General features: G+C 48.4%; 1 protein-coding gene across 1 annotated transcript in view; it reads right to left on the bottom strand.

Moving 5' to 3' along the window:
• Positions 1–1140: 1140 nt before the first annotated feature.
• Positions 1141–19788, bottom strand: part of LOC105745771 (anthrax toxin receptor 2-like) — a 68454-nt gene continuing 49806 nt past the window's right edge. Inside the window, exon 16 of the mRNA XM_058299528.1 lies at positions 1141–1377. Coding sequence (XP_058155511.1) covers positions 1141–1377 — 237 coding nt within the window. The remainder of the gene's footprint in view (positions 1378–19788) is intronic.

The following is a 19788-nucleotide window of genomic DNA, read 5'->3' as shown; positions in this document are numbered from 1 at the left end:
CACAGTAGATAAGACATGACATGCAAGCTCAGGATCTGGAAATTTTGAGTGGAGACCATAAAAATGTGTACTATATGGGGAGGGTTAGGTAGAATTTCCCCAGTTGCAGCGAGTGATTGCTTCCTCCCTATAAGCACCCACAAAAAAGTGACATTTTCTGCACAGCCTGCCCCTCACTCAGTACACACCTCTCTGCTGAAACCTGGTCCTGGACCTTCCACCTCACCAAGCTGTGACCGCTTCAGATGTGACATCTGAAGTCTGATTTATTTAGGGAAGGGGCACCAAAAATTGCTATTGGCCTTGCAAATCTAGAATCTGCTCCTTTTGGGGTCTTCCACTTCTCTGAAGCTCTGGCCAGGGGTCTGAAGTCACAGGAGTGTTTTCTTCCAGGTGGGATTGAGATTCCTGCAGTTCTTTCCCTCTTATCTCCTTGGAACTGCTTTGTTCCAAAGGAGATGATGGGACCTAGGCCTAGAGAACAAAATCGTTTAGTTGGAACCTTCATATAACCTCCAATGTGACTCTCTGGGAAGTCTCTGTTCTCGAGAATCCCAGGCTAGATCTCCTACCAGCTCAAATCAGGCCCACTGGACACAAAGGATGGGAAGTTTAGGACAAACCCATACTCTCCATTACTCCCAGGGCACCTGAGCATAGCCCAAAAAGCACCCGTGCCCCTTCAGAGCTGGGAGGGCCCAATGCTGGCACTGGGCAGTGTCCTATTAGCAGCCACAAAAGATGAGGCCACAACAAATGTAGATTTCAGTCCAACTCACTTCTATGCTAGCTGGGAGTGTGTAAATCAGTCATCTCGCAGCCTGTTTTCTTATTTGCTAAAATGGGCCTATTAGCCCGACCTCAGGGATGAAAATTCAACAAGACACCAAACGGAATAACAGCTGCCTAATCATTGCTAGCAGACACTCGGCTAAGCACCGGATCTATGCCCCGCTTCTGAGCGCGGCCCACCCTGCCATGTGAAGAACGCGGAGACCCAACTCGGCCCGCCCACCCCCGTACGGACCGGGCCGCCGCGCACAGCGCGGAGCCTCGGGCCCCGCCCGCGAGCCGTCCCCTCCTCGCAGGGGCCCGCGCTCCTCCCTCCTCGAGACCCCGACGCCAGCACGCCCGCGCGCTTCAGCGGCAGACCTGCGTGGGCCGCGACCGCAGTCCCGGAGGCCGCGGGCCCGAGCCGGAGCTGCCGCCGCGCCGGTCCCACTGCCACACGCGGGCGAGGGCACACTTCGGAGCGGTGGGCGGGCCACTGGGGGCGCGACACTCGGCACGCGCTGGCAGTGGAGGCGGCGACGCGGGGCGGGCCCAGGGGGCGCTGAGGCCGCTGGCCGTGGGCGGGGCCAGGGGGCGCTGAGGCGTCTGGTGCCGTGGGGGGCAGGCGCGTGTCGGGCGGTGCGCGGGGCCAGGGTGCACAGGTTAGGCGCGTACCGGCAGAGGGGGCGCGGGGAGCGGGGGGGGGAGGGGAGCGGGGGGGGAGGGGAGCGGGGGGGGGGAGGGGCGCGGTGGGCGGGGCCAGGCCGCACTGGCTGGGTAGGTGCCGCGCCGCTGTACCGAGAGGAAAGGAATTAAGACCTTGGAAAGTCTTACCTCCTCTCAGAGATTTGCGCGCTTAGCCATTGAATGCACAACGTCCTGATATTTTGCAGAAACACGGCCTCATATGCTTATAATTTATGACTACTTTCAGAATAAATTTTCTTGGGAAATAACATTTTCTTCGCATTGATAGTAAGGAAAATAAGTTACATTCACCGTCGCATTAAAACTGCGCAAAGTACTTAATTCAAGCTAATAAAAAATGTGTAAAGAAAATGTTTTGTGGTGTATGACATTTGGGCTTGACAGATAATCCTATCATTTTCTGTGACGGAAGACCCAATCCTTGACAGAATTTCAAAGAGAATGTCGAATTCTATGTCTGCTTACTCTTCGCTTTTTATTTTGTATTGTTATCGTTTAGGAAACAGAATTTAAAACAAACATCTTGCCACCCCAGAAAACCTATCCACAAAAGTAGAAGAGACAGAAAATAGTTTTATTTTTTAAGAACTAAACCAGAATGTGATGCATATCATGGACAATCCACTAAAAAGACTGTGAAGAAATCTCACTCTTTGGTGTAGTTAGGCAGATACAAATCATTGTATACATGTTCTGAAGGTAAATGATAACTAGTCCTCAAGTAAAGTCCTTTTTGTAATACATAGATTATCCTAAATTCATTTGGTAATCTGGGTGACCATCTGTGTTAGCTAATTGCCTTTATCCACAGGAAAAGGAAATCATTTTTAAGACAGGTAGGTTTGCAACCTGGAATGAGGCACCCATTAAAGTTAGGCCCCCACTCTCCCACAGAACCTGAGGTTACATTTCAAAGAGATGGTTCCCAGATCCCTGAGAAAGACCTTCTTGGGCGTAAAGCTGGCAAGAATCTTATTTAGCTTTTAAAAAGACACATATCTCAAAGGGAAGAGAAAATATACAATTACCAGTTTTCTAAACAAATCCTCTTTTAAAAGGGAGAGGAGTCTTTTCCCTTTTTGCAGCAGGGAAAAATAATTTTTCTCCTTTTCAATTTGTATTTGCCCTTATAGTACTGAACAAGAGAATTGTAAACTTGATCTAAGAGAAGAAAAATGGATTTTTTTTTGCCATACACAGTACTGTAATGTGTCGTCCCCCCCCCCCCCCCCAATATATTAAAAGCATTCTATTACTATAATTTTAGTTTGGAATTGGTTCCAAAGAAGAGTGCTTAATATTTTATTACATGATTGAGAAGGGAAAGAATTAAGTCTTCAATTAAACATACTGGACAAATAACTAAGTACTTGAAATTAAAATGTGCTTAAACAGTTCACATGTTACAGTAAGTGCCATTTCATATAAAATCAAGATTAAAACATGAAAATTATTACTTTGTGATAGATTGAATCATGATGCTAACAAAGACATGTTCAAGTTTTGACCCTTAGTCCTGTCAGTGTGAAGTCATCTGTAAATAGTACCTTGGAAGATCCTGTTTAGATGAGGCAAAACTATATTAGGGTGGACCTCAATCCCATATGGCTGGAGTCTTGCAAGCGGAGGAAACTGGAATGCAGTCTGCTAGAGGAACCAAAGGAAGAGTCAGACAGGGGTCACCTTTATGTTGCAGGAAATTATACAAAGCACCTTCTCAGATCATAATGGAATGAAACTGGAAATCAATAATAGGAAAGAATTTTAAATTCACAATTGTGTGGAGACAAATAATGCACTCCTAAGCAATCAGTAGGTCAAAGAAGAAATCACAGGGGAAATCAGTAAATGTATTGAGACAAATGAAAATGAGAACACAACTTATCAAAACTTATGGATACAGCAAAGGCAATCTTGAGTGGGAAATTTTAGCCCTAAACAGCTATATTAAAAAGAAGAAAGAACTAAAATCAAAGATCTAACTGAACAGCTGGAGAAACTTGAAAAAGAACAGCAAAAATTCCAAAAGCAAGCAGAAGGAAAGAAATCCTAAAAATTAGAGGAGAAAAATGGAATTGAGAAAAAAAAAATCAGCAAAACCAAAGCTGATTCTTTGAGAAGATCAATAAAATTGGCAAACACCTAGCTAGACTAACAAAGAAAATAAGAGAGAAGATGCAAATCAATAAAACAGAAATGAAAGGTGTGAAGTTATGGAAGACACACAGAAATAAAAAGAATCATAAGAACATGTTGTGAGAAATTGTATGCCCACAAACTAGACTACCTAAGTGAAATGGACAAATTCCTAGAAATGCATGAACAGCCTACACTGGTACTGCAAGAAATACAAGAATTTACTAAACAATATTTAATGAGATTATCTCCATCATCAAAAATCTCCCAACAAAGTCCAGGCCCAAATAGCTTACAGGTGAATTTCCTGAGAATTTCAAGAATTACACTAATCCTGTTTAAATCATCGAAAAAAAATTGAGGAGGAAGAAAAATTATGCAACACATTTTATGAAGCCAATATCATCCTAATACCAAAGACAGATAAAGACAGTACAAGAAAAGAAAATTACAGCCCAATCTCTCTAATGAACATAGATGCAAAAATTATCAATGAAATACTTGCAAGTAGAATGCAAAAGTGTATCAAAAGACTTATATATCACTGCCAAGTGGTATTTATTCCTGGTATGCAAGGGTGGTTCGACATAAGAAAATCAATCAAAGTAATACACCACATTAACAAGTTATACAGGAAAAAAAACACATGATCATCTGAATTGATGCAGGAAAGGCATTTGAAAAAATTCAGCATCTTTTCCTGATAAAAACACTTCAAAAGATAGGAATAGAAGGAAAATTCCTCAATATGATAAAGAGATATATAAAAAACCCCACAGCCAACATTGTACCCAATGGGGAAATGTTGAAAACTTTCCTTATAAGATCAGGAACAAGACAAGGGTGCCCACTGTCACCATTGTTATTAACAGTGTACTAGAATTTCTAGCTAGAGCAATCAGACAAGAAAAAATTATAAAAGGCATCCAAATAGGAAAACAGGAAATAAAGCTCTATTTGTGGATGACATGATATTTGGAAAATTTTGAAATGTCTACAACAAAGCTACTTGAGCTAATAAATGTGTTCAGCAAAGTGCTGAACATGCAAAAATCACTGTTTCTGTACAGTAGTATCAAGCAATCTGAGGAGGAATTCAGGGGGGAAATTCCATTTACGATAGCAACAAAAAGACTCAAATACTTAGGAATCAATTTAATCAAAGAAGTGCAGGACTTATATGCAGAGAACTACAAAACAAGGCTTAAAAAAATCAGTGAAGACCTAGACAAATGGAAAGACATTCCATGATCATGGATTGGAAGACTGAATATCATGAAGAGGTCAATCCTGCCCAAACTGATTTATAGATTATGCAATACTAATCAATATTCAACAGCCTAATTTACAGAAAGAGCAAAGGCAATTACCAAATTAATTTGGAAGGAATAGTGCACCTAAGTAGCCAAAAGCATTCTAAAAAAGAACAGTGACATGGGAAGAATCCCACTGCCTGACCTTGAAATATATTACAAAGCTACCATGGTCAAAAGAGTATGGCAGGAAGCTGATGTGGCTGGGCTGGGGCGTGCTGGCCTCCCTCATATAAGATCCCAGGTTCAATTCCTGGCCTCAGTACCAAAAAAAAGAAAAGCCAGTATTGCATTGGCAAAAAGATAGAAGACACATCAATCAGTGGAACAGAAATAAAAGTCCAGAAATAAACCATCACCTCTATAGCCAACCGGTTTTCAATAAACCTATCAAAGCCATGTTAAAATACAAAACAGTCTCTTCAACAAATGGTGCTGGAAGAATGAGGTACCCAAAACAAAAAGAATGAAACATGATCCCTATTTCAGTCCTATACAAGAATCAACTCAGAATACATTAATGACCTAAATATAAAAGCCAGGATCATAAAACTACTAGAAGAAAATATAGAGAAACATTTTAAAGATGGTGTGGTAGGTGGTGGTTTCTTGGAACTTATACCAAAGCACACACACACCAAAAAAAAAGGATAAATGAGATCTTCTCAAAATTAAGCACTTTTGCCCCCCACAGGATTTGTCAAAGGGGTGAAAAGGTAGCTGTCTCAATGGGAGAAAATATTTGAAAATCACATATCTGATGAGGTTTTAATACCCATGATATATAAAATGATGACCAGACAGCAACAAAAAATGACAGACCATACCAATAATCAGGAAAACATGACCCAATACAATGAACAAACTAAAAACCAGGAAGAGAAGTGGAACATTGAACAAGTAATTAAAGCTCTCAAAACATGTATCGACAGACTTCCGGCAAGATGGTGGCTGAGTGAGCTTGCCTTGCAGTCTCTCCTGGGAAGAGGCAGCTGGGCAACGCTGGAGGTTCTCCGGGACCAGGCTTTTTCAGGATTTTTTCAGGGCAGGAAGTGTCTGGACATCAATTTGGTGGGAAGGTAACGGAAAGGACTGGTCTATAAGATATAATTTGGGACTTTTCAGGAGGGGGAGGCAAGATGGTGGCTGAGTGAACTTCCCGGTTACTAGCTCCTGGGGGGAATCGGCTGGGAGGCGTCGGAGACTCTTTGGGACCGGCTGTTTCGGGGATTTTTCCTGGTCCGGAGGTGTCTGGACATCGATTTGGAGGGAAGGTAACAGAGAGGATCCATCTGTGAAATATACACGGAGATCCCAGCTACGTGTGGAGGACTCCCTCCTTGGGTAGGCGGAGCTGAGGCAGCTAGCACCGCACGGAGCCCCGGTGGGCGGCGGCCAGGGTAGCCTAGCTGGGCCGAGGTGGGCAGCGGGCGGGGGATACGAGCCACGCCGCGGCGGGCAGCGGGCAGGAGAGCCGAGCCGAGCAGCGTTGCTCCGCGGCGGGCGGCGGGCGGGGGAACCGAGCCCAGCTGAGCCCAGTCTAAACTGAAAATTAACCTCCCATCTCCTGACCTCCACTCCTACCCTCCAGAAGCAGCCACTTGCAAAACCTCTTCTTTTGTGAGCATGTTGCACATTATTCTGATAACATGGTTGTACTGAGTGCAGTTTCTTATTAAAGTTTACATATTATCTCTTGACCTCTTCCATTTTCCCAACAGAGTTAAATAATTTCATACTAAATATTTATTGCTTACTTTGCCATTACAATATAAATATTGTTTATAGCTGAGCTATTTATTATGGTGTTATTTAGTTTTTAATTATTTGTTATGTTTATTTTTATCTTGTTACTTCAGGGATCTTTTAGTTTCCCATGTTTTCTGATTATGTAGAAGCTTCCCTCTTATATAACTAGCTTCCCAATTTTTTCATAGATATTCTCTTAATTCTCTGAGACTATGAATTGCAGAATTTTTACATTTTATCCTGCTCACTAATTCTTCTGAATTTTTCTGGTTGTTGCTGTAGGTACTGATATTTTGGTCACAAATTTTAAGAGCTGAGGTGTTCCTCGAGTGTCTGACCATCTTTGTCCATTCTCATCTAAAAGGGGGGCACAAAAACACTATTGCAGCTTGTTGTGCCAGAAGCTTTTTGCTATTCCACACCATGTCCTTCTCCAGTCTTTGGGTATCCTGTGACTCATTCTACTGGCCATAAGCCCTTGCTTTCTTTTTGTAGTCTAGACCCTCCTTCAAAACCATCTCAAACTGGGAACTTTCCTAGATGGTGTGTGTGAGCTGATGACTCTTGCTTCCTATAAATATTCTTGTAATTGTAATTCTTTGGAAGGGCCTTTTCACTCAGGGCAAGAAGAGAAGAGCAGAGAGAAGTGTTAGCATTAGCTAGGAAAAGGAGGGGCCTTGTACTTTTTCCTGTGGGCTGCCAAGGGTAAAGTCTGTACTGTGGGTGCCTTTTCAGAAGCTAGAGCTTTGCAGTCCAGAAGTTGTCCAATGCTAGAGAGGACCCAGAGTGCCTGCACCTCCTGCAATGGGCAGAGCAGGTGCTTTGTGATTGGAGATGGGTTCTTATCCATGCTAGCCCCAGAAAGTGTGGCCAACGACTTGACCCGCCTGACCCTCAGTTATCCCATCTGTGAAATGATAGTAACACTGGGTCATCAGGTTGTCCTGGAATTCGAAGTCATGCATAAAAAGTGCCTGGGATATAAATACCCCATAAATGATAATCCTGATATCATTAGAACCATCTGTCCTTAGTTCCTCATTGTCTGCTGGCAGTTTTACTTATTTAAAATTTTTTTTAAAAAGATAAATACATCACACAACTCTTACTTTAAAAAACGAAAGTTCCCATATACTCCACTCCCCACCCCCCACCCCCGCTCCTCCCACATCAACATCCTCTTTTATCAGTAAGGCAAATTCACTGCATTTGGTGAATACACCCTGGAGCACTGCCCTGCTGATAGTTCTAGACAAAGCCTAGAGGAGGCAGTAAGGAGGGAGGGGAGGAGAAGTTTGCTCTTGGGTGTATAGCAATGTCTGTAAACAGGACATTGAGAATTGTTTTAGTTTCCTCATTGCTAAAGCAAATACCATACAGTGGGTTGGATTAAACAAAAAGCCAGCTAACAGGGAGGTGAAGAAGGTCAACCACCACACCAGGGAGCCAAGAGTACCTACAGCTGCAAACAGGAGAACTGTATCCATCATCCAAGTGGAAGCTAAGCCCCCTCTTGATACAGAGGTGGAGTGGACATAACCATTCCAGGGTCCACAGGATGGAGGAGTGGAGTATGGATTAGAGAGGACTTGCTGATGCTCTATTCTGGAATTGTGATTAGTGATGGAAGTAAATGTGGCATTGAGGTGGAGAAAGTGGCCATGGTGGCTGCTGGGGGTGGGGAGTGGGAAGAAAATATGTGATGTGGGGGCATTTTCCGGACTTGGAGTTGTCCTGGGTGATACTGCAGGGACAGTTACTGGACATTGTGTGTTCTCCCATGGCCCACTGGGTGGACTGGGGGAGAGTATGGACTTAAATGTGGACCACTGACCAGGTGGTGCAGCAGTGCTCATAGATGAGTTCACCGAGTGCAGCGAGTGTCCCATGATGTTGGAGGAGGTTGTTGTAGGAGGAGTGGGGTAAGGGGGGTGGGGGGTATATGGGGACCTCATATTTTTTTAATTTAATATTGAAAAATAAATAAAGACAAAAAAATTTATTGGCTCACGGTTTTGACGCTGAGAGAGGTCCAAGCCAAGATGATGCTTTCTTCCTGAAGACTGGCCTCCCAGGGCAGGCTGTTTAGGTCTTTGGTCCTGAGCCCCTATGTCATGATGCAATGCACATGGCAGCCTCTCCTGGTCTCCCCCTTCTCTTCTGGGCTCTGTTGACTTTTACCTTCCAGCTGCTCCCTCTGTGGCTTTTTCTCTGTGACCTTACCTATAAGGTCTTCAGTAACAGGATTAGGACCCATCGTGGACCACATACTACTGAGGCAACCTCATCAAAGTCCTTATCCTCAAGGGTTCATACCCAGAGTAATGGATTTGGTTTCAGAACATGTTTTTTATGGGATACAGAGCTCCAAACTGCCCAAAGGTACATTAACTGCTGGAAGGGAAAGGAAGGGCCTCCCTGTGGGTTGGTCCCTCTGATGCATGGCTTAGGGGAGACCTGAGTGGTCCCAGATCCAGGGAGAGAGCCAGCAGGGAACAAGGAGGCCTGGGGCCAGCCTTGCCCCCATGACTTACCTCTGCAGGCCTTCAGACTGCAGGCCTGCAAGGAACCCAGGCACCTGCCACTTCCCTCCATAACCTGAGTCATGCCCAGCTCCACAAAGCTGTACACAACAGATCTGTGGACATGCAAAGACCTTGAACCCAGGGGAGATACATAGACACAAGCAGCTTCCCACCTGGCCAGAAGGGGCCTCAGCCTTCTCCAACCACCTCACTTCTTCCAGGCACTGAACACAACCTGGAGAAGCTTCTCCATTTACTCAGAGGGAGAAAGTACCTGAAAGTGTGGGTGGGAGGGCCTGTGGCTTTCCCTGCTGGTCAGTACCTGATGGGCTCAGCCAGCCAATCCACCGCCCCCATCCTGGCCCTCTTGGCCCCTCCAGGGTCCACACCTCCATCTGCCTGGGGCTGACTCAGCTTCAGCACTGGAGGGCCCTGGTCCAGGAAGCTCCTCTGACCTGGGCAAATGGGCTGGGGGCACCCCCTGCCCTGCTCACCAGATGCGCCATGGGGCCTGAGGGCTGTTGCTCTCCAAGGCTGTGTGCGGGAGGGAGGTGCCTGTTAGAGAGGCTGCTGGAATTGGGGGACAGGTAGAAACTCTCCCTGCCCTCTTGCCCGACAGGGCACCTCATCCCCCTGACCCATGCCCTCTTGTCCTCAGGTCGACATTTGTGGGGAAAAACTGGAAAAGCATTTGCAACCTTGTTGCCGACATCGCAAATAAATTAAAGAAGTAAGGCTTCTCCGAGCTGCAGGCCCCTTGGGCTGTGGGAGCTTGGCCCTGGTCAGGCAGAGCACATATCCCTTGGAGCCTCTAGGGGTCTGCACGTCCCTCGGGTGGGAGCCCCGAGCCCAGTGCTCTGAGCCAGAGCAGAGGACACATGGACAGATGCCAGTGGATGCCCCCGGTGGTGACCGAGGGGTGGTGCCAAGGGGGGGGGAGCTCAGTAAAGACCATCCATGGCCAAGACAGGGAGGTGGTGACCAACTCCCCAGAGGGGGCTAATTGGTGGAGGAGGGAGGAGGGGAGATGGCAGAAAGGAAGGAGGGACAGAACTGCAAGAATATCACAGTAGAAGGGAGATGTCTCAGAGATGCAGGTGCAGGTGTGTGCAGGTGTGTGCAGGTGTGCACATGCATCTTCTGGGGTGTGGGCTCTAGAGGTGGGCAGAATGCTATCCTGGCACCCGCTCTTGCGTGAAGTCCATTTTGTCTGCTATTATTCACTTGGAATATTTTTCTTTCCTTTCACCCTTGGGTTTAAGGTGAGTCTTTTTGTAAATGCATATAGTTGGTTATGCTTTTTACCCATTTTGTCAATCTCTGCCTTTTAATTGGCTAGTGTAAACCATTTACATCCAATGTAATTACAGATATGGTAGGATTAAGTATGGCCATTTTGCTTTGTGTGTGTGTAAATCTGATGCCTCTTGTACCCTACATTTCCTCCATCTCCTTCTTTTGTTTTAGTTAATCTTTTGTAGTGAAATGATATGATTCTCTTCTCATTTCCTTTTCTGGATATTTTAAAGATATTTTCTTTGTGGTTCCCATGAGGTTGATATTTAGCATCCTTAATATATAACAATCTAGATAGAATTGATACTAATAATTTGCCTTCAATAGAATACACAATCTCTGCTCTTAATACTCCTCCAAACCCTCACATGGTGTTTTTTTTCTCCACAAATTGCATCTTTATATAGTATGTGCTCAATAACATAGAATTATTCTTTTATGCTTTTATATTTTAAGTCATGTAAAAAAATAAAAAATTTTAGATTTACAAACGAACATTATAATAACTCTTCATTTCTTCATATGACTTCAAGTTACTGTCTGGTGTCCTGTCCTTTCCTCCTGGAGGACTCCCTTTAGTATATCTTGTAGGGAAGTTAGAGTGGTAACAATCTCCCTCTATTTTTGGGTTTCTGTGGATGCCTTGATTTCTCCTTCCTTTATTTTATTTTTTTAATTATTTATTTATTTTTAAAAATTACATTAAAAAAATATGAGGTCCCATTTAACCCCACCACTCCCACCCCCCACTCCCCCCACAGCAACACTTGCTCCCATCATCGTGACACATCCATTGCACCTGGTAAGTACATCTCTGAGCATCACTGCACCCCATAGTCAATGATCCACATCATAGCCCACACTCTCCCACATTCCATCCAGTGGGCCCTGGGGGGATCTACAATGTCCCGTTGTTGTCCGTGAAACAACCACCCAGGACAACTCGACGTCCCGAAACCGGCTCCACATCTCATCTCTTCCTCCCATTCCCCAAACCCAGCAGCCACTATGGCTACCCTTCCCACACCCATTCCACATTTTCTCTGTGGACATTGGATTAGTTGTGTCCATTGCACATCTATGTCAGGTGGGGGCTTAGATTCCATATGGATACTGGATGCACTCCTCCTGCTTTCAGTTGTAGACACTCTAGGCTCCATGGTGTGGTGGTTGACCTTCTTCAACTCCATGTTAGCTGAGTGGGGTAAGTCCAATAAATCAAAGTGTAGGAGCTGAAGTCATTTGAGGCTCTGGGCCTGGGTGTCATATTATCAGTCCAGAGATTCAAATCCCCTAAATATATCTTAAACCCCAGCACCAACTACAATTCCAATAAAGTAGCATGGAAGTCTTGTGAAAAGAGATCCCCTCTGAGTCCAATTCCATCACGCAGAAACACCATCTCCAAAGAAGGGCCATCTGCCATGGCAGTGAACCCCATCTGCCATGACCATAGAACCCATGGGTCTCTTTATCCCTCAAAAGAACCAATACCTGGGGTTGTATCTACTTTATCTGTCTCTCAGACTCTGCTCAGTTGTGCATAAGGGCATTCCTTCTGACAACCTCCAGACTCTTTTTTAGAGAAGCATAGCCTTATAATCTCATTTCTCCTTTCCATTTCCCCCTTACATTAGGTCAATCAACATTTTGAAGTCATGTTATTATATGTAGACAGGGATATTCTGCTGATCCATATTGAACCTTTAGTTCAAGGTCATTGTCTAGTTGTATCTTCAGCTGGTATGTGGTAGTGGTCCCTCGGTGCCAGGGAGTCTCATCCCTGGGTGTCATGTCCCTCACTGGGGGGAATGCACTGCATCTACATGCTGAATTTGGCTGTGAGAGTGGCCACATTTGAGTAACATGAAGGCAGTCAGGAGGAAACTCCCAGGCACAGTGCTACTCTAGGCCTTGTTCTTATTGCAGGTGTACAGGCTCAAAAGCATAGCCATTAGTATCAGAAGCCCACTGTTGGGCCCTCCTTTCTTCCTGGTTCTTGCCGTTGCACCTGGGGGACTGCTGCTGCTCCTCCAGGGTCCACGACAGTGACCCCCTGGCCAGGGGCCCAGTACCCCCCCAGCTGTTGTTTTTAATTGTTTCCACTATGAGTATATCTAGACATTACTATATACCCTGGGCATATGCCCTGTATAACTCCCTGTCAACCCTATATATCCTGTCAATAACATCCTATATCAGTATTCCTCCACTGCCATTGTTGAACCACTCTGTGATCCAAAACTTCCTGTAAAGTGAATCCCAACATATTGTCAGCTTCACAAGAGTCTTAGACCACTGAAATTCATATATACAATATACAGTACTTTCCCAGATCCACCATAAAACCTTTTCCCTTCCGCAGTGATAATCTTTTAACTTATTCATATCATATTTCCTGAAACTGATGCAGAGATTCCGAGACAATAGCTTTCAAACAAGGTAACAACTGTACTTACTATGTGGTCCATACTTTAGGTTGTACAGTTTTCTAAATTTTTTAGTTATCCTATGTTTTGCCTTACGGTTTACATTATTAGTCTGTTGTCCCCTATATGTTTTTGGTGTAATATTACATGTTTTCTATTCATCCTCGTGTACTCTCACAAAACTCCTCTCTTGCCCCCATATTTACCTTGGTTCCATCCATTCCACATCCATTTTCCCCTCCCCTTAGGGCCCACAACACCAGCCAATCTCCATTTCCTAAGAAGCCATGTCCAGAGATACTTGCAGCAATATTCAGGGCCTGACTTTCTCAACTGCCCTGTTGCCCTGGGAGCCATCCTTTCTCATGAGAGATACAGTTCTCTCTATTTGATGGCATTAGTCTTCTCCAGGATGTGGGTCCACCCCAACTCTCACTTCTTGGGTCTCTTCCCAATGGTACTACCCACCTTGGCATAATGAGCCTTCAGCTATTCCCCTGGAGTCCATCCCGCATCAGACCATACCCCCTGAGCATCCTAAGGACAGTTTTGCCAGATATAGAGTTCTTGGTTGACAATTTTTCTCTTTCAGCACTTTAAATATGTCCCGTCACAGCATTTTCACCTCCACAGGTTCTGATTAGAAATCAGCAATTAATTTTAATGAGGATCCCATGTATGTAACTAGTTACTTCTCTCTTGCTGCATTTAGGAGACTCTTTGTCTTCGGCCTTTGACAGTTTGACTATAATGCATCTCAATGTGGATATCTTTGAATTTATCCTATTTAAACTTTGTTGAGCTTCTTGGATGTTATACTCACACCTTTCACCAAATTTGGGAAATTTCCATCCTTTATTCTTTCAAATATTCTGTCTCTCTCTTTTTCTTCTACTCTGGAATTATGATATGTTGATATGGCTCGTTGTGTCCCACAGCTTTCTTAGGCTCTGTTTACTTTTTTTTTTCATTGTTTTCATTTTTCCTCACCAGCCTGAATAATCACTTGTCTTATTTTCAAGGTTGCTGATTCTTTCTTTTGCCTGTTCAGATCTGTTCCTGAACCCCTCTAGTGAGTTATTTCAGTTACTGTATGCTTTATCTTCATAATTTGTTTTGATCCTCTTTTCGATTTCTAATTCTTCTTTTTGCTCATGTATAATTTTTCTGATTTATTTTAGTTCTTTGTCCATATTTTATCTCACTGAACTTATTTAGAAAAGTTAACTTACTGTCTTTGATTAGGAATTCCAGTGTCTGGCCTTTCTCAGGGACAGTTTATTCATTTTATTTTGTTCATTTGAATGAGCCATCATATCCTGTTTCTTTGTATGACTTGTGATTTTTTTTGCTGAAGTCTAAACATTGGATATTTTCATGTGTTAATGTTTAAAGTCAGATTCTACCACTTCCCAGGGTTCTGTAATGTTTGTTTAATGATCGTTGAAGGCTGTAATGTGGATCAACTCTGTGTTGAGGGTCTCCTTCTACATGTAGGCCAATTTGTACTGAGCTCTCATAAACCAGCCCATATTGAAGAATTAGGTTCCTCTCTGGTCTTTCTATGCATGCATCTTGCCCTGGGCATGTGTAGTAGCTTTCAAAAATTCTCTGGCATGTACAAATTCTTTTTTGTGTCCCAGCTTCCCATCCTAAAGAGAAACTCTCCAGCTCTTCCTCCTGTGTGCCAGTCACCTTTTATATATTCACCACATTTTACCCCAGTGGCTGTGGCTTATTTCTTCCCCATGATCTGTCTGCCCTGCTTCTCCACCCATTTTCTCTGCCCTGCATACTTTCCACATTAGGCAAAACCAGTGATCACCTTGAGTCAGTCTTTCAGAAGCCATTGTGTGTGCAGACAGGCTGATGCACTAAATGGGACCCGCCCTGTGAACCTGCAGTATTTGTCCGATGTTTGAAGTACTGATAAATGTCACAATGATGGTTTATTTTTTAGATTATCACTTAGGTAGGTTAGCCCTTACCACAATGAGTCATTTTTTTAAGTGCGCATTTTTTTTTTAATGAGCAGATTTTACAGATACATCATAATAAAATGTACTGCTACATTTGAAAAATAGGGGATGATGTGGGAGAGTGAGGAGGGTACAGGGGAATTCCTCATAATTTCAATGTAACTTTTCTGTAATCTAAAACCTCTTTAAAAATAAATTTTATTATATTAAAAAAAAACACAACAAAAATGGAACCACCGAGCCCCTCCCCAGGGCTTTAAGCCCCTCTCCCTCACTCCTGGCTCTGAGTTGGTCCATTGCTCGGCCTTGCCTTATGTGGCATTTTGTCACAGGAGCAACCTTCTTACCACCAGCTTGGGAGAGGAGTTGCTGGCACACAGATGGCCTGGGAGGCGAGTGGGAAATGCTCTCCCCAAGTCCGTCCTGGGAGCTGGCTGGACAGATGGGGGACTCGGCTGCACAGGAGGGCACGGGGCAGGGAGGGGGAGAGGGGGCTCCCTCAAGCAGCAGCAACGCCAGACAGGAAGGCTTTGAAGGTCAATGGTTATTTGTCCCAGGGTAAGCCTGCACACACAACCTGCATACGCAGAAATGGGCCCCTCCAGAGAAACTTTTTTTAAACATGGGAAAAATTATGGTTATTTCCCTCACTAGCCATCTAACTCAATCAATATTAAACTCCAAAACCTGCCATATTTTTCCCCATTCTTGCCGTGCACTCAATTGAAAGGCAGAAATGTAGCATTCAGGAAGACGGGATTGAGGTGGAAACAGCCTAGTTCCCTAATGAAGTGAATGCCTGGGTGCCCTCAGTCACAGCTGCCCTTGCAGACCCTTCTGAGGTGCTCGGGGACCCCACGCCAGGTTCCGGGGGCCCATGGGCCTGGTGATTTCACAGACACAGAGAGACCGTGGGCTGCACCTGGTGGGAGGACGCTGCTCACTAAAACTCATCCTTCTTGGGCGTGGATTCTCCAACGGGCAGATGGAACCAGATGGGGAGTTGTTTTTCTTCTCTAGTGGAGAGGACACGGTTCAGTGGAATCCTTCTGGGCTTGGGCACAGTTTGGGACACCTGGATGGAGAAGTCGTGCTTCCAGCTAGTGACCTTGGGGGCTCCTCACCACCTTCTATGACACATTCAGAATGTGGGACTCCAAAGTGGGAGACCAGGGACATGGAGAAAGGAGATGAGAAATTCAAAGACTTCTCTTTGCATGAAGTTAGGGAGGGAGACACAGGACTGGATTCACATGAAATAGGCTCTTTGGGCTTTTTCATGGAGCGGAATTTGGCAGATGGATGAAGACGAGGTGCTGTGAGAGGCACAATCCATGTGCATCCCCACGGGTCCCGGGATGCGTTATTCTAGCAGGTGGAGCATACATGCATCTCGGAGAGGACAGAAACTCACCATGTAATAAACTCTTTTAATCATCAGCAACAAATGCCAACATCTTTTTGACTGTAAAACCAAAACTGTGTGTCCACCTAAGCAAGTCTACAATCCGGGTCATTTGGTGCCTTAGCGATGGGGCTTTGCAGGCAGGGCTCGCGGAGGGCAGGCGGCCTGTGCCCGGGAACAGGGCGAGACCAGCGGCAGCATCCGGGAGGACCAGGAGTACGCACGGGGGGAATGGCAGCACCCCGGGCACACGGGGAAGGGGACCCCCCTGCGGCAAGGTGGGGCGCACAGGGCTGGGTCGCAGACCACCGGCATGCATGGGGCTCTCACTGGGGCGAACGTGAGGCACCTCCCCTGGAGGGCAGAGAAGAGAGAGAAGGTCACAGGAAGGTTGTCCAATTTGGGAGCGGAGGTTGCAGTTCCCTTGGCACGGTGGGCTGGGCTCAGGACACCTGCACCCATTGGTGGACCTTTCCCTGGGTGCTGGCCTCCAGCCTCCACTCTACTTGGTGATGAGCGTCGGCTGTCACCTCCTCTGCAGGGGCACTCCCCGCCCTCCCCAGGCCCGACCTCTGACCTTGGTCTCTCCCCAGGCCCGACTCCACCCGGGGCTGCAGCATTGACCGGTTTGGGCCTTGGCATGTGTCTGCTGAAGGAGGACCCCTCCCCACAGCCTAGGCCACGGCGGGGCCTTGAGGCTGGGGGCTGCAGGGGGCCCCTGAAGGCAGAGGGTCTGCCCCACCCACTGTGCGAGGAAGCCCGTGCAGACCCTGCGTCTGTCTGCGGCACCTGCCGCCCCGGCGCTGCTGTCCTCTCTGCCCCTCCCTCCTGGGCTTGCCGAGGACCCCCACCCTCCACTCAAGGCCCCCGCAAGTGCCAGGAGAGTGACCAGAGCACATTGGCCCCTCCCTCACTCCCAGTAAGGAAGGGTCTCCCCGCGCCTTCGGTCAGCCCCCTGGGAGAAGGGAGACCGCCGGCTTTCCAGGACCCCCGCTCGCCTCCAGCGGCAGCACCTCAAGACCCCGGCGTCTATCTTTAGAGCCCAGCACCCCCGGTGCCCAGGAGGCCGGCCTCAGCAGGACAGGCCCGGCAGGGCCCCGGCGGGTGCTCGGCCGCCACCCTCGGCTCAGGCCCGGGGCCGCAGTCCTCCAACTCACCCGCACACCCGTGTCCGCCTGGCCTTCCACGAGGGCCCGCCCGTGCCCGCTCTGAGCCAGGCGCCTGACATCAAGACAGCCCTGCTCTCAGGCACATGGCCCTCGGCTGCTGGAAAGTGAGCCCAGGGTGCCCATGTCCTTGAGGGGCCTGCAGAGCTGTGCACGTTGCCAGGTGAGGCCAAGGGGCCTGGAGACCCCCTCCAGCCTGTAGATGGAGGACGGGCCAGTGTGCACGCCTGAAGCCATGGAGCTCGGGAAACTTCCATGGCAGCTGGAGGAAGCTATGACACTGCCAGGACAGCCAAGCAGGGACTCCAGGAAACGGTCACGTCACAGCCTCCAAGCCACCCAGGAAAGGCCACTGGAACCACGCGAGGTCCCCAGGCCCTGCTGACCTCACATGTCCCTCCCCACACCCCGAGCACACGCCGGGGCCTGTCCTGTGTGGTGGGGTCACCTCAGGACCTCACGCAAGAGGGACGGCAGAGGACACAGAAGGCAGGTGGAAGCCAGCCCCGCACAGCTGGGGTCAAGCTAGGGTCAAGCTGGGGCCCGGCATGTCGGGGAGCTCAGAGCTTTCCTCCGCAAGACACGGGGCCTGACCCCCAACCCGGGACACAGTGGGGATCAGATTTGGGGGCCACGAGCCACCCAGGAGCACTTGGAGAGTCTTCCAGCACGTGGACACGCTGCTGCTGGGCAGACGCCTCCTCAGTCGGAGACCTGCTGTCCCCTGGCTGTGGTCACTCGTTGGCCCCACAGTGCCTGTGCTGACCTGCAGCTATCCCGCTGCGGCAGAGACCAGGGCAGCCTGCTCAGGGGTGCAAAGTCCCGACGAGGAGCAAGGGGCACACCTAGATGGGAGGTGTGTTCTCCGGGGCAGCATTTGGTGGCCGGGTGGGGTGTCAGCTTGACCAGTCATCTACCGGATAACACAGCTGCCATCTCTAGAACGGAGCTGGAGCCGAGCCAGGAGAGCAGGAGGGAGAGGCTGGGCATTTGCACCGTCATCCACGTCTGCCAGCCCAGGGGACTGCGCGGCCCTGGGACCACTCGCCAGGCCAGACTCTTACCTTCACCAAGAGGAATTTCTCCTTTCCTGTGTTTACTAAGTGTGCTCGGCTCTGGGGGCGAATCTAAGAGCAGGCTGCGTGGCTCTAGGGTTCTCTTTCCTCCTGTCTGTTCCACCCCTGTGCTCACCAGTCCAGGGACGATGGGCCCAACAGGCATGATGAGGCTGATCTGACGGCAAGGGCACCGTGTGCCATCCAGAACAGATGTGCATGGAAACTTTACATCAGATCAGGCAGGGTGGAGGAGGGCTGCTGCAGCAGGTGGGCGAGCAGCGCTCGGGCCGCCCGGTCCTCGGGGCAGCCGCACCCTCCCTGGCTCGGGCCTGTCTGCCCTGGGTGGCCTCAGGTGCTCTCTGTGCCCTCGGGCACACAGCAACCAGAGCTGCACATGCCCCGCACCTGCCAGGATGCAGCAGTCCTTCCACCTGCAGTGCCTGTCCTTGCTGGGCTTTCTCTCTGCTGGGTGCTTTTCCCAGATGATGCAGGACTAGCCTGGTCCCAGCCCAGAGCAGTCCTGGAGCACTGCCCGAGCCACAGATGTGGCGGTCAAGGGCCGGGCGCCTCCAGGGCCCCTGCCCCACCTGCACGAAGCGTGACGGGGGAGGCCGCGCAGGGTGGGCTGCAGGCCGGGCCAGGGGGCCCGCGGCCACGTGGGGACAGCTGCCAGGTGATGTAGGAGGACCACATGAGATCCCAAGTGCTGACCCGAGCACAGGCAGTGCAGGGTGAGGAGGGTGCTGGGCTCTGGAGCCAGGCCACCGGGTCCCAGTCCATCCCCGCCCCACAGTGGCTGTGTGAGGTGGGGCAAAGCACAAGCCTCTCTGTGCTCCAGCTTCCCGGTCTTTACAGCTGCACATAACACAGTGCCAAGGCTCGGGCCAGAGGAGGGGCCAGAGGGGAGGACTGTAGGGCTCCCCAAGGGCAGCTGCCCAGGAGGTCCACCACGAGCGCAGCACTGCCCTGACTCCAGGTGCACACGTAGTGCTGCCGTTTACCCCCCGTGCCAGGGAGCCAACTCCAGGGGACCGTGGCTACCTGGAAGAGCCTGTGGGGGCTGCACCCGGAGGCTCCCACATGGGAGGCCACCTCCCAGGTGGCATAAAGCCAGCTGACCCCCAGGGCTGCAGGCGCAGGGGCCTCGTGGGCCAGGAGCACTGGAGCTGGCGGCCGGCCCTGCTCTGCAGCCCCTTGCCCTTGACTCTGGCTGTGGCCTTCAGCCTCCAGCCTGGACAGTCCCCCGCCCATCC

Source organism: Dasypus novemcinctus, chromosome 6, assembly GCF_030445035.2.
Source record: "Dasypus novemcinctus isolate mDasNov1 chromosome 6, mDasNov1.1.hap2, whole genome shotgun sequence".
Taxonomy (NCBI): Eukaryota; Metazoa; Chordata; class Mammalia; order Cingulata; family Dasypodidae; genus Dasypus; species Dasypus novemcinctus.
This window is presented reverse-complemented; position numbering and strand designations above follow the sequence as displayed.